We start from the raw sequence: 13,262 nt of genomic DNA, 5'->3' as shown, positions 1-13,262 counted from the left end.
GTCTTGACGCTCTCAGAGACCTGTAGCTTGAGGCTGTGCGTCTGTAGACTGCGTCTTGACGCTCTCAGAGACCTGTAGCTTGAGGCTGTGCGTCTGTAGACTGCGTCTTGACGCTCTCAGAGACCTGTAGCTTGAGGCTGTGCGTCTGTAGACTGCGTCTTGACGCTCTCAGAGACCTGTAGCTTGAGGCTGTGCGTCTCTCAGACTGCGTCTTGGCGCTCTCAGAGACCTGTAGCTTGAGGCTGTGCGACCTGTAGACTGACTGCGTCTTGGCGCTCTCAGAGACCTGTAGCTTGAGGCTGTGCGTCTGTAGACTGCGTCTTGACGCTCTCAGAGACCTGTAGCTTGAGGCTGTGCGTCTGTAGACTGCGTCTTGGCGGCTCTCAGAGACCTGTAGCTTGAGGCTGTGCGCTGTAGACTGTCTTGACTCTCAGAGACCGTCTTGAGGCTCTCTCAGAGACCTGTAGCTTGAGGCTGTGCGTCTGTAGACTGCGTCTTGGCGGCTCAGAGACCTGTAGCTTGAGGCTGTGGCGTCTGCTCTCGAGACCTGTAGCTTGAGGCTGTGCGTCCTGTAGACTGCGTCTTGACGCTCTCAGACCTGTACCTGTAGCTGTGAGGCTTGGCGCTCTCGCCTGTAGCTTGAGGCTGCGTCTTAGACTGGGCGTCTTCAGAGACCTGTAGCTTGAGGCTGTGCGTCTGTAGACTGCGTCTTGACGCTCTCAGAGACCTGTAGCTTGAGGCTGTGCGTCTGTAGACTGCGTCTTGACACTCTGAGACCTGTAGCTTGAGGCTGTGCGTCTGTAGACTGCGTCTTGACGCTCTCAGAGACCTGTAGCTTGAGGCTGTGCGTCTGTAGACTGCGTCTTGACGCTCTCAGAGACCTGTAGCTTGAGGCTGTGCGTCTGTAGACTGCGTCTTGACGCTCTCAGAGACCTGTAGCTTGAGGCTGTGCGTCTGTAGACTGCGTCTTGACGCTCTCAGAGACCTGTAGCTTGAGGCTGTAGACTGCGTCTTGGCGCTCTCTGTAGACTGCGTCTTGACGCTCTCAGAGACCTGTAGCTTGAGGCTGTGCGTCTGTAGACTGCGTCTTGACGCTCTCAGAGACCTGAGCCAACTTGCATCACTCTTTCTGTTCTTCCCTTACCACTGCTGTATAGTCCAGACAGACTGAGGGGCTCTGTTTAAGGTGATACTAAGATGAGTGGCTGGCGTCATTTCTAGGCATTGAAATGGTTCTGGTTGATATAATTGCCTCCTATCCTGCAATATGTCCTAAGCTTTAGTCAATATTGTCGGTGATTGAATGGATACTGAAAGCCATGTTGTTTTGTAGGCTCACAAGGGCAAGTGTTGCCAATTGTTGATGATTCGTTCCTTAATCCTCATCTTCTCGCTCCTTCACTGGTTGTCCATCCCATCTCATTTTCTGAAATTCACCCCATGCCCAATAACTTGTAGCCATGCCCAATAACTTGTAGCCATGCCCAATAACTTGTAGCCATGCCCAATAACTTGTAGCCACGCCCATTTTTATTCTCACTGTACAGTAACACTTTCCATTCCTGCTCGGAAAATGAGTTATGAGTAAGAAGTAATGGCCACACTGTTTCACTGACTGGCTTCCCCTCACTCTTCTCTTCCAGAAGCCAAACCTGAGCTGGAAAGTGAAGAGTTATATGAGGTTACATGTGCTGAAGAGCCCAGGGCGACAGCAGCAGGTACAAACAGACATTTTACTTCTGACTAGAGGTCGACCAATATGGGTTTTCTGTGCAGTCAGTCAAATCAGTGCAGCCGATATATATGATGCCGATTTATTTTGTCCGATATGCTTGTCGAGTAAGAATTTTTTAAAAGCCATTTATTATAAAATTGTATCCCATGCACATTGCTATCTCGTACAATAAGGGTTGATAGATTTGGGCAAATGTTTGATATGCATGATGGTTAATGGTAGTAATAGTAGAGGTCTTAAAACCTTTAAGGCACCTTCCTAAAACTGTCCTAAAGCATGTTTTTGTTTGTTGACAGTCACTGAGTGTTTCTGCACTCACAACTAGGATCAACTAGTAAAGTGTAATCACACTTTTGAATGTTTTGCTTTCTCCGCCATCATTGCTAAGAGCATAAACTCTTAACTGTGTTTGAACAAAGTGCTGCTGCAGCGTGTGTGTGTGAGCACTCTTCTGCCCTCATACAGCCTCAGAGGGAGAGAAATTCTCCAGAACCAAAAAGCAGAGTTTATAACGGTGGAGCTTATCAATACTGCAGTCTTTGATCATTCAGCCCTGGGGCACGTTACTGGGTTTGGTACAGCTGGTTGGTACAGCTGATTAATCAATACTGTTCCAAAGTTCCAAGCCTAAAGTTATTTCACATTTTCTCTCTAAAAGTAACTTACAACATTGTTCTTCTCAATCTTACAAAAGTTAACTTTAGCCCTACTGGCCAACATCCACTGGAGTGTGCCAGTAGTGTGCCATTTTGATTGACACAAGGGGCAGTATCACACGTGTTCCACAGCAACAACAGTGGACTGCCCGCAGGTACGCCAGTTTGTTAATCGGCTTAAAATGCTCCGGCATTGGCCAATGCAGATTATTTTAAAAATGTACAAAATCGGCCCGATTGATCGGCTCACCAATCAATTGCCTGACCAATCAATTGGTCAACCTCTGACAAACAGTTTCGCTGGAGAATTTGAATGTGAGGGCACACAGTGGCTGAAGCACCAACAAAAAAAAATTGTAATTTAAAAGAAAAGTCCAGTAATTATAGATAATTATAATTGTGATGGTGAAGGCAAAATGGTATTTATAATAATGATAGTGGTGATGGCGGAGGTAAGGCACAATTGTAGGTTTCCTTTTGCAATGCAGTTGATATCTGAACCCTTGCACATGTGACCCCTTCTCTGTCCCTCTCTCTTGCAGTGTCTCCTGAGGACACGGGGAGCCAGAGGCTGGAGTCTGAGGCCCCAGAGCCTCCCCTGCAGGCTGCAGAGCCTGAGCCATCTCAGGCCTGCACGGCCACGGCAGCCCCCCAGGAAGAGGAGCCTGAGCCTGGGCAGGAGAAGCACGAAGCCCCCACCCCACCCACCAAAGAGCCCACAGATGCATCAGCACCAGCTGTGGAGGAAGCCATGGAGGTCTCCGGAGATGTCTCCCCAGCTGCTGAGGCGAGCAGAGAGGCGACCGGCCCGACCCTTGTGCCAAAGGAAGAGAGAGCAACAGAGAAGGAGGAGGAGGTGGAGAAGAAGAAGGGGCTGAAGGTGGAGAAGGAGCCCAGCTCCATGGTAGTGCCGGTGAAGGAGAAGGAGGATGAGGCTCAACTCGAACACCCTGTGGACATGGAGACCACTAGCGGCGGGTCCATCCTCCCCCAACCTGCGCCGCCAGCCGAGGCGAAGGGCGCCGCCCACAAGCCATCGTCTGTCCCAGACGTGCGGTCTGAGAGCACATCTCCCTGCCCCCCTCAGGTGCCACTCTCGCCGCACACGTCTCTGGACGAGACTGTCCAGGCCCCGCTCCAGCTGCAGCTGCAGCTCCCGCTGCCTGAGACCGAGCCAGAGCCGCCGTTCTCCCCAGTGGACTTCAGCACGGCCATACCCCCCGCCATGTTTCTACCCATGACCCCCAAAATTGGCATGGGCAAACCGGCCATCACTAAGAGGAAGTTCTCTCCAGGAAGACCCCGCGTGAAACAGGTGAGGAGCGGACTGCATGCCTGTGTCTCTACGTTATAAGTTGTACGTTAGAGCAGATGCAGCAAATTACAATGCACAATTACAGTACATTGTTAGTATACTTTAATTTTAATTAATTTAAATTTAATTCATTTTCTATTTAACCAAGATGTACATGCATTTACGCCAGGTAGAAAGTTTGTATATGACTGTGACCATGAGAAAGTCACAGGTAGATTGACAATCTAGGATATACACCCTCCCTCGCATTGTCAGAAAGTTACTGCGTGAATCACCCACGTCCTCCCATGGCTCCAGAGGTTGTCTTGCTCCTCATCTGCTGTCTCCTCATTCTGACTTTATTTTCCATCCACATAGAGTCCCGAAGTGTGACGTAGCGTTTCCATGACCGCAGAATCACTGGATCTAAACAAACTTTCGAAGTGGCCTAAATAGCATTGAATTTAGACATGTGGCATCGTTTCTAGCTAATAAAAATAAATATATCCATTTAAACGTGTTTTACCTGCTAGGCAGCAGCTTAGCCACATAACACGGATTCCCTGGCAGGTGTAATAGAAAGAAACAAAATTCCAGTGGAAATTTCACGTCTTCTCAAAGACTGGTGGCTGTTAAGAGCGACGTTTTTTGCCAAAAAAATAAAGCCAAAACACATCCGTGAATTTAAGGATTTTAACCGCATGCTGTGAAGTTACATGCAGGTCTCTTTTACGGAGGAAACCCATGCTAAAATAAAACACTGTAGTCACGAATTTGATCGTGTTGGTATGAATATATGTTGTAGTATGTGATTCCTACAGTGTAAAAAAATATACTAACGTCTTAGAAACGTTGTAAAATTATTGAAATAGATTAAGAAAGCCACCGCTATGGCGATTTCAATGGTTAGATTGATTTGTTTAGATCCAGTGAAATTGCTGCCTTGGCAACGCTACGTCATGGCTTCGGGACTCTATGCTTCTACCGTATTAACGTTTTTCATGTGACGTATTCTAGGTTCTATAGCTTTGTTTACATCCAGCTGGTAGGCAAGGGACAAGTTGAACCCATTGAACATTGTTGTCTGCAGCTGCCTCTCAGTAGGCTACATCTATGTATTTCAGCAATGTCAACATTTCAGGCATCAATAAAGGTGATGATGAAACGTTATCCCACTGTTCAATATTTGATAGCCTGTCACAGGAACGTTGTTTCGCTAAAATCGCCCTGATTTGGTGCATTGATCTGTATCGATGACGTTATGGGAGAACCTGCATGTAGCCTAATGGTAGCCTAACTTTTTTTCTCTGTTCAAAACTCGGTTTACACGAAGACAATAGCCTTTCTTAGAAGCTGTGAAATTTGACCAGAAAGGAACATGACTTCCTTCTGAAAGCTGACACAAAATCAAACAATATTTGATCATTTAACTTCAACTGAACAGCGACAGGTCTTGGTAGGCAGTAGACTCAGCAGGCGTTAAAGCGGTAGCCTACTGTTATAGCCAGAGTCAGTCAGCATCATGTAACATTAATGGCGTTAGTCATGAATCCTGTAACATATTATATCATATAACAGCGATGGCTTATTCGAAGACGATCTGCATGGATATATAACAACCCAGAAAAACTCAGAATGTGTTCATTAATTGTATGAAACTTTTTATTAGTTATCCATTGCAGCATCGCCTATATTAGGCTGTTATGCTAGCTCAGCCTTTAAATATGTTATTTTGGTCATGTGGACTTGATTAAACAGGTAAAGATAATTCATAAACTGCTTATTTCTTACATGACTGAAGCAGTAGCCTAGGTTCAACAGTGGTGTTTGAGGTTGCTGTGTTAAGTTGTTGTGTGTGATCGCTAAACAATTAGGATCAAATCAGTTTATTTTGACATCACGGGGAGTTAGCCTGACCTGTAACGTTAGCCTATAGCACATAAGCCTATTCTGTTTTCATTTATTAGCATTTGTTGTGATTATATAATCAAATGACACTCATGATAACTTGAAATAGAAGGACAGAAGATAGGTGATTGATGTCCACAAGCCGCAATTTCACGAGACAAATTAGAACAAACTGTTCGGTAAAAATAATCTTGCCATGTTTAAAATGCTGCACTTTTTCCCTTCATAGCCTATCTCTGGCAATTCATTTTGGATGACTGTAGATAGTAGTATTTTAGCCCACGTCTTAAGTAGACAGTAGGCTACACCATTAGGCTATCTTGAGAATAAAAAAGACTTCACAGCTGCTAACGATCATCCTCCACAACCACGAGGGATAGGTAGGCTAAACGGTCGATTCGTAAGCCTTTTGCTTCTTATTGTAAAACCAACTGTTAGGGCCTACACAAGTGGTCGGCATCCCGGTCAATATTTGATATTAAAATTTCAATTTTGAAGCTATTTGTAACTATGTGTAGCCTATGCAACCCGACTGTTGTAGGCTTGCTTACCACTCTCTGCAGTGCCTTGCCTACCATTCTTGCCTACCACTCTAGCTGTAAACAAACGGTCACATGACATTATGACGTAGTTGCAAAACCTTAATTGACCCTTTCAAGAGAGTTCCATTATCAGCATCATAGTTGGCCCCACAAGGCTTCCGTTTTAACATTCCATATGTTAATCTTAATGCAGAGGAAGTAGATTGGGAACCAAATAGAACGTTCAAGCATTGTTTTTGTTTTTATTGTTGAAAGGGTCTATGCAGTATGTTGTCAAACTCACACAGTCACACAGAAATAGCATCATGTACAGTACGTGCAGCCTGCGGAAGGCAGCCTATGTCTGTCCGCCTGCCCCTTGTGTCATGGCTCCTTAGCCCTGGTGGGCGTGCTGAGTTTCGGTCTGATGAGAGTGCGCGCCGTCTCCACGGTGATTCACGGCTCGTGCCCTCCCACGCACTACGCTTTCCGTCTGCAGCCGTCGTGCCGCCCTTGCCGTGCTCCTACTTTGCCGACACGTGTGTGGCCTGCGACCGCGGTTAACCTCTGAGTGCGGGGGAATCGGGCCAGACTCCTCTCCATATTTCAACAGCCATAAACAAAATGCTAAAGAGGGGAAACTCATAAGGGCGTGCAGGAGTGTGGAGCAGCAGTCAAGCTTGCCACCAGTTTTACTCTGAATTTCAATCCATTACTGATGGCTGCATAATTGTACTCACTTAAAGGCCTGTCTACACTGTTCATGTGATACATAAAATACGATGGATTGAGATTGGCCCTTCAGTGTTACACAGTCGTTCACAAAATCTCTGTGAGAGTAATGCTCAATGATCTCGTTCTTCATGTTGTAATCGTTATAATGGGCACTGTGGACTTTGCTGTCCTCATTAGCTACAGCAATATCTTAAACTACTTTTTACTGTCATCCTATAGTTACCATTGGATGTGTGGACAGGATTTCAGAGACTGTTCATTGGCACCTGCTCATTGATTTACCAACTGAGTTTGAGTGTTACCTTCCACAGATCCATTGTGTAGATATAGAGGCGGGCCACCCTGTGAAATGAGACGTGATGTAAAGGGCTCATCTTTCCACATGGGCAGACTTCTGCTCACTCCTGGGCTTGCGTCACCTGCCCCTCCCCCCCACCAGTCTGTAAACAAGCCCAACCACTAATGTGGTTACCATGGCAAAAGGTTCCATGCAAGAGTCTGTGCTCCTGGCACATGGAATCTGTGCAGTCGTGTGTGTGTGTATTTAAGGGGTGTGTGTGTGTGTGTGTGTTTGAGGGGGCTGGATGCGTGTTTGTGTGTGTATTTGAGGTGTGTGAGTTTGAGGGGGGGTGGGTGGGTGTGAGTTTGAGGGGTGTGTGTGTGTGTTTGAGGGGGGTGGATGTGTGTGTGTGTGTTGGGGGTTGGATATGTGTGTGTGTGTGTGTTGGGGGTGGTTTGTGCTCTCGGCACCCTAGCTCATCACCTGCACGGAGCCAGCATCAGTCAGCGTGTCACGGCGTGGCCCTGCGAGAACAGCAGGGACGCCGCAGCTCTGCGTTGCCCACGAGACGGAGCGAACGCTTCGCGGCACGAACTGAGCTGAGCGCACCTGACACGAGAAAACCCCATTCTCTTTGGGCTCCTTAAACATTCATGAAGCATGGACAGCTGCATAACACACTGATGAAAGGGATATGCATGATGGTAGTTGCACTCAGTTATTAACTGCCCCATGGGTATCTTGCAGTGTCACAGCAGTGCTCCATGCCAACCTTTTACAAGGAGCTTTTTCATGGTAGCTCATGCTTGAGGTCCCCTTAACCCTTAAAGAAGTACCGTCACACCGTGTGGAATGTTGAGAAATGAACGTTCTAAAGAATATCTGGGTTCATTGAATTCAACATAGAATTTTAGAACCTTCAATTGTTGCGGAACTTAAAATGTTCAAAAACCTACACCTTCATACCGACCCCCAGCATGTGCTGTACCGCACAGTGTTCGGATGCAACAGAATGCACCACATACAGTAGCTTACAACGCTATCATGAGCTTAACAAGAATCCACAACACTCCCCACATAGCTTACAACGCTATCATGAACTTAACAAGAATCCACAACACTCCCCACATAGCTTACAACGCCATCATGATCTTAACAAGAATCCACAACACTCCCCACATAGCTTACAACGCCATCATGAACTTAACAAGAATCCACAACACTCCCCACATAGCTTACAACGCCATCATGATCTTAACAAGAATCCACAACACTCCCCACATAGCTTATAACGCCATCATGATCTTAACAAGAATCCACAACACTCCATATATCTTGTTCTCTCATTTGTTTTCTTCATCCATTGCACTGGTCAGCCATAACCACCATCTCTCTTTGTTTTGTTCTTACAATTCTCTCTCTCTCAAGCATTTTTTCTCTGTCTATGTGCGAGTATGCGCATGTGGAGCGCTCTATGTGTCTATGCGTGTGTTCTCTGCCTGCTCTGTTATTTTATGTTGCTGCATGTTGTTGCCCCTTCCTCTCCTTCTCACCCATCCCACCCCCAGGGAGCGTGGAGAGGCCCAGGCCGAGCTGTCTCCCCCTCCTGGTCCCTGGAGCCCCCAAAGACCAGGCAGCCCACCAGCACCCCTGCCTGGGGCATCAGAGTGGTAAATACCAGACTATTAGAGGCTAGAGGGGGCTTTAGGGTGGGTGGATGGGGTGGGGACAAGGGGGTTGGATGGGGGGAGCAGGGAGCACATGAAAGGCGGTAGCTAGAGGCTGGGAGTTGAGGAGGGAAGCTGGAGAGTTTGAAGTGTTGCAACCAGCCAGGCTGAACGCAACAGGACTGATGCGAAAAGCAACAGGACAGAAAGCCAAGTAGGCTTAAGTATAAGGGATTTATTAAAGAATAGGTAAAAACCACAAATGTGGAAAATGGGAAAGAAATAAGAAAAAGGAAAAAATAATCAAAGGGTTTTTTTTTTTTATTTTCATTGTGGTTGTATGGCCCTGGATGCTCTACGGCTTTCTCAGATGACCATGAGAGGCATGGCTGCTGGGGATTGGGAACTGACTGCTGTGTTTATGTGAATGAGTGTGTGGGGAAACTGGGCGTGCGAGCGCATCCTGAACTGAACACATGGGCATGGCGCTGCATGCGGCCCTGCTGACTGGGAATGTGAAGCAGAGGCACCACCTGGGGCACCGCCAGATGTTTTGTGATGGGAGTGCAGAGGGGACGGGCGCGGGTGGGAAGAGTTGTAGAGGAGGCCGGCGGGGTGGGCACTGCCATCTGCTAGCATGGCACCAGGGGCACGCTGGTGTTAATCCACAAGCTACGGGGGCAGGGAGCCAACTCAAGCCCTACGCGCTCTCTCACACACACACACGCATACACACACGCACACACACACGCACACACACAGAATCCTAAAGACAAGGCCAAGGCTTGCTCTCATCACATACCCTACAGAGATGAAAATGAGATCATGCTGGCACAGAAATGCACTGATACAGTCCAGTACGCATACAGACACAAGTACATGCTCTGTCAAAGAGTCTTGGCGCAAATATGTGTGTACCTCTACCTGACATGACCTTGAGTTTTTGGGAACAGTAGAGGCACCAGAATGTCATGGAGTTGCGCCGGGCGAAAGACATTAATGCAACATTATTCAATCTTTCATCAGTGATGGCTGTCCAATTCTCTCTCACTCCAAAAACAAGACAACCCCCCCATCCCAGCCCTGTAGCCGCTTGGCTGCTGGTTGACCATGAAGGAGAGCTTGAGGTTGGAGACCAAGAGCAAAACTGAAAGCGTAAATGTTCTGGAATGAGGAAGGATAGGGTTAACTCTTGGGAAATGAGTTTCACTTTGACCGCCCCAATGGCTGACCCTCGCGGATATGTTCTGACAGCGTAATGGGGCCCAAATTACCAGAACAACAACAAAAGCACCCCACACACACACACACACACACACACACACACACACACACACACACACACACACACACACACACACACGTCAGCCTCCACCTCTTGACATTTTGAGACCCCTCTATAAGGGATGCTTATTAGGGAGGAAAAAACAGCCTTGTGCACACTGGCTGTCAGAATTACGCAGGCCCTGTTGTTTGTTTTTACCTCAGCTGATTGATAGAGGCCAAGTCAAAGCCAAAATGGCAAGCTGTTCATTAAAACGCAAACAAGGTGCTTCAAGCAAACGCGTTAGCTGCTCCCTTTTCTTTGAGAGGATGAGTGTTTTTTTTTTTTTTAATACCCGCGACGACAGGCTTAGTCTTAGTCACAAGCGACCCTTGAGAAAGGCACAGATGCGAAGGGCAGGCAGGCTGAAAAAAGAACTGCACCCACTCATCGTGGGCATGCAGTCTGCTTGACCACGCCAGACACGGGCATCAACACTGAAGTGTCTGCTGCCATCCCGTCACCTCGATTAATTGCTTTGTAACCGGCTGCAATCTGAAAAAAAGCTAAAGGTGAGAGTGGAAGTGGGTGAGGGAGCCAGCGTTGGCTCAGGAGGCATGAACCCCCCCTCCCCACTCCACTATTTGGCAGGGAAAGTTTTTAATGAAGTCACCACTCGCCGTGCCTGTCGTAAGAGGAGCAGGGCCCAGCGGAGAAGTGAGGAGTAATAAGGATGAGAGCGGCTGTCTGGGGCCTGTCTGCAGGCCAGCGAGTGCTGGCATGAGTTCCAGGGTGTCAGGCGCAGAGGGGGGAGAGGGGGTGGGGGCAGGGGGGGGAGTGTTGGCAGTGGGGGAGGGGAGCCAGGCTTCAGCCCTCTGAACTACTCAACCAGGCTTGGCTCCTCTGGCAGGAGAGGCAGGCGGGGAGAACGGCTGGCACGGGCTTAAACAATAAACACACAGGCCCACACACACACAAACATACACACACACACACACACACACACACACAGATGGGAAAAATAATAAATGAGAACGCAAATGACCACAAAGCTGTGAATGCCCACCAAAGATGAATCAAAAATTGTCCACTGTCCATGAACTTATGAACATAAAGGGAAGTCATGGTGTTCAGATTTCATATATTTCATTTTTGTAGCATCATACCATCTAACATGGTGTAATGTAGACCATCTCCACCATTTTAACTTGAGAACAAACAAGATGGCTGCCACGGCACTGGTGTAATGGAGGGGTTTTAGGGCTGAGCCATTTGCCTCTACTAGTTGAATGGGCAGAGAAAAACAGAGAAACCTTGTGCTGTATCACTAACAGTGTCCCAGTAAAACCAGGCAAAGCCGTGATGGAGTCTAAGGGACTTGCTTCAGACATTTATTTATTCTGTTAAGTGCAAAGGTGACAGAGTAAATTATTGTTACTGATACAAATCCCAGTGCATTGATGTTTTTATTTCAGACTGCTCAGTGCCTATCTTTCTCCACTGTTAAACTGATTCAATCAAAGCGCAGCCCCTGTCCTCAATCAAAGCGCAGCCCCTGTCCTTTGGTCGACGATTACTTCAGCACAGAGGCCCAGTAGGTCTCAAAGCCACTGACCGATCAGGAACCATTGATTAGTTAAAGCCAATGGCAAGGCCTCCTTTGTGTGCCTTACGGTGATCGTGTCAACTTTAATGGGGCTTTGTTTATGTGATTGGCAGGAGAGAAACAAGGGATTGAGTGGGAGGAGAAGGTGTTGAGTGTATCCTGTGGTTATCTGACATTAATGGTTGCCTGCTTCACTGAGTGATACCCAGGAAAATAGGTTAGGCTCTGTCAAATGGCAGTGCAAAGGAATGCATTCAGTTAGAGAGGGTAGGAAGCAAATGGCCTGTAAAAGATTCTCAAACAAACACCAAACGGTGCCATTGTGTTAGATACTTTATTGATCCCCAAGGGGAAATTCAAAATTGTGTTGTCCTATGTATATGTGTTTGTCACCTCTTTTGCATATATAACCCTGCTGTTGGTTTTCTGTTGTATAATCTACTTTGCATCTACCCCTCATTCTCTTTCCCCAGTAGAGTTGTGCTTCTACATCTTTTTTCTTCTCATCTTTTTTTCTCTTTCTCCTCCTTCTCCTTCCCTCCCTCCCTCCCTCTCTCCCTTCCTTCCTTCTCAGGGTCGAGGCTCAGGCTTTCCAGGACGGAGGAGACCCCGTGGGGCGGGCCTGTCTGGGAGAGGAGGCCGCGGCCGCTCCAGGATGAAGAATGGAGTCAGCCCCGTCCCCAACCCTGGAGTACGTGTCCGTTCATTCATCACCAGCTCCCAAACTGGTGCACTGGTGACTTTTTTTTTTTTTTTTTACATGCTTAAAGCAAAGTCGTTACTCCACTAAACACTTGTAGTGCTGAAGGTCCGGGATTTGAGCCTGTGTCTTAACATCCCCTGTTGACACAAATGGCCCATTTCCCCGGGCTGTATGAAATATGTCTCCCGTTGGCACATCCCAGCAGAGCATTGGCGATGGGATGCTAAGAATTAGCCTCATGCTAGCTCTTTGAGATGAGGCTTGTATGTATGTGGGGTGTGTGGCTGTGATGTAGAGATATGTACAAGAGATGCATGTTCCAGTGTAAAAGTGTAGAATTATGTGTTCGTGGAGCTCATCTAGTGTGTGTGTGTGTGTGTGTGTGTGTGTGTGTGTGTGTGTGTGTGTGTGTGTGTGTTTAAGCAGGTGGGCGCTGTGGAGCCATCCTATCTGTTCAAGGAGGAGGAAGAGAATGCCATGCACAACACTGTAGTCCTCTTCTCCAGCTCTGACTCCTTCACCCTCAAGCAGGTGTGTGAGCGAGTGCCTCTCCTGTGTGTGTGTGTATATATATATATATTCTTGACACATTTTACACTTTGATGTGAGAAAAAATGGTGTGTGCGTGTTAAGCTGTCACAATCACAATGTGAATGTGTGTGCAAGAAGGTGGAGTGTGTGTGTGTGTGTGGGCGGGTGTCTTGTGAAGGGTGGTCTCTTGTGGCACGTCTTGTCTCGTGCTTTGGCAGCCCTCTGAGTTGAGCATGTGTGTGTGTGTCTCTGTGTGTGTCTCTGTGTGTGGGTGGGTGGGTGTGTCTCTGGCTCTCTGACTGGCGCTCTTGTTTTGCCAGGATATGTGTGTGGTGTGCGGCAGCTTTGGCCAGGGCGTGGAG

General features: G+C 47.6%; 1 protein-coding gene across 14 annotated transcripts in view; it reads left to right on the top strand.

Moving 5' to 3' along the window:
• The window catches only part of kmt2cb (lysine (K)-specific methyltransferase 2Cb), a 78,124-nt gene that overhangs the window by 31,003 nt on the left and 33,859 nt on the right, over positions 1–13,262 (top strand). For 7 of the 14 annotated variants that reach the window (XM_048262862.1, XM_048262836.1, XM_048262828.1 and 4 more), the window contains exons 13-18: positions 1,644–1,718; positions 2,934–3,706; positions 8,698–8,799; positions 12,241–12,402; positions 12,793–12,900; positions 13,221–13,262. The exon at positions 13,221–13,262 is cut by the window's right edge and continues 63 nt beyond it. In XM_048262862.1, coding sequence (XP_048118819.1) covers positions 1,644–1,718; positions 2,934–3,706; positions 8,698–8,799; positions 12,241–12,402; positions 12,793–12,900; positions 13,221–13,262 — 1,262 coding nt within the window. The remainder of the gene's footprint in view (positions 1–1,643; positions 1,719–2,933; positions 3,707–8,697; positions 8,800–12,240; positions 12,403–12,792; positions 12,901–13,220) is intronic. The other 7 variants (XM_048262904.1, XM_048262894.1, XM_048262878.1 and 4 more) reach the window with 3 other exon arrangements.

Source organism: Alosa alosa, chromosome 1, assembly GCF_017589495.1.
Source record: "Alosa alosa isolate M-15738 ecotype Scorff River chromosome 1, AALO_Geno_1.1, whole genome shotgun sequence".
Lineage (NCBI taxonomy): Eukaryota > Metazoa > Chordata > Actinopteri > Clupeiformes > Clupeidae > Alosa > Alosa alosa.
This window is presented reverse-complemented; position numbering and strand designations above follow the sequence as displayed.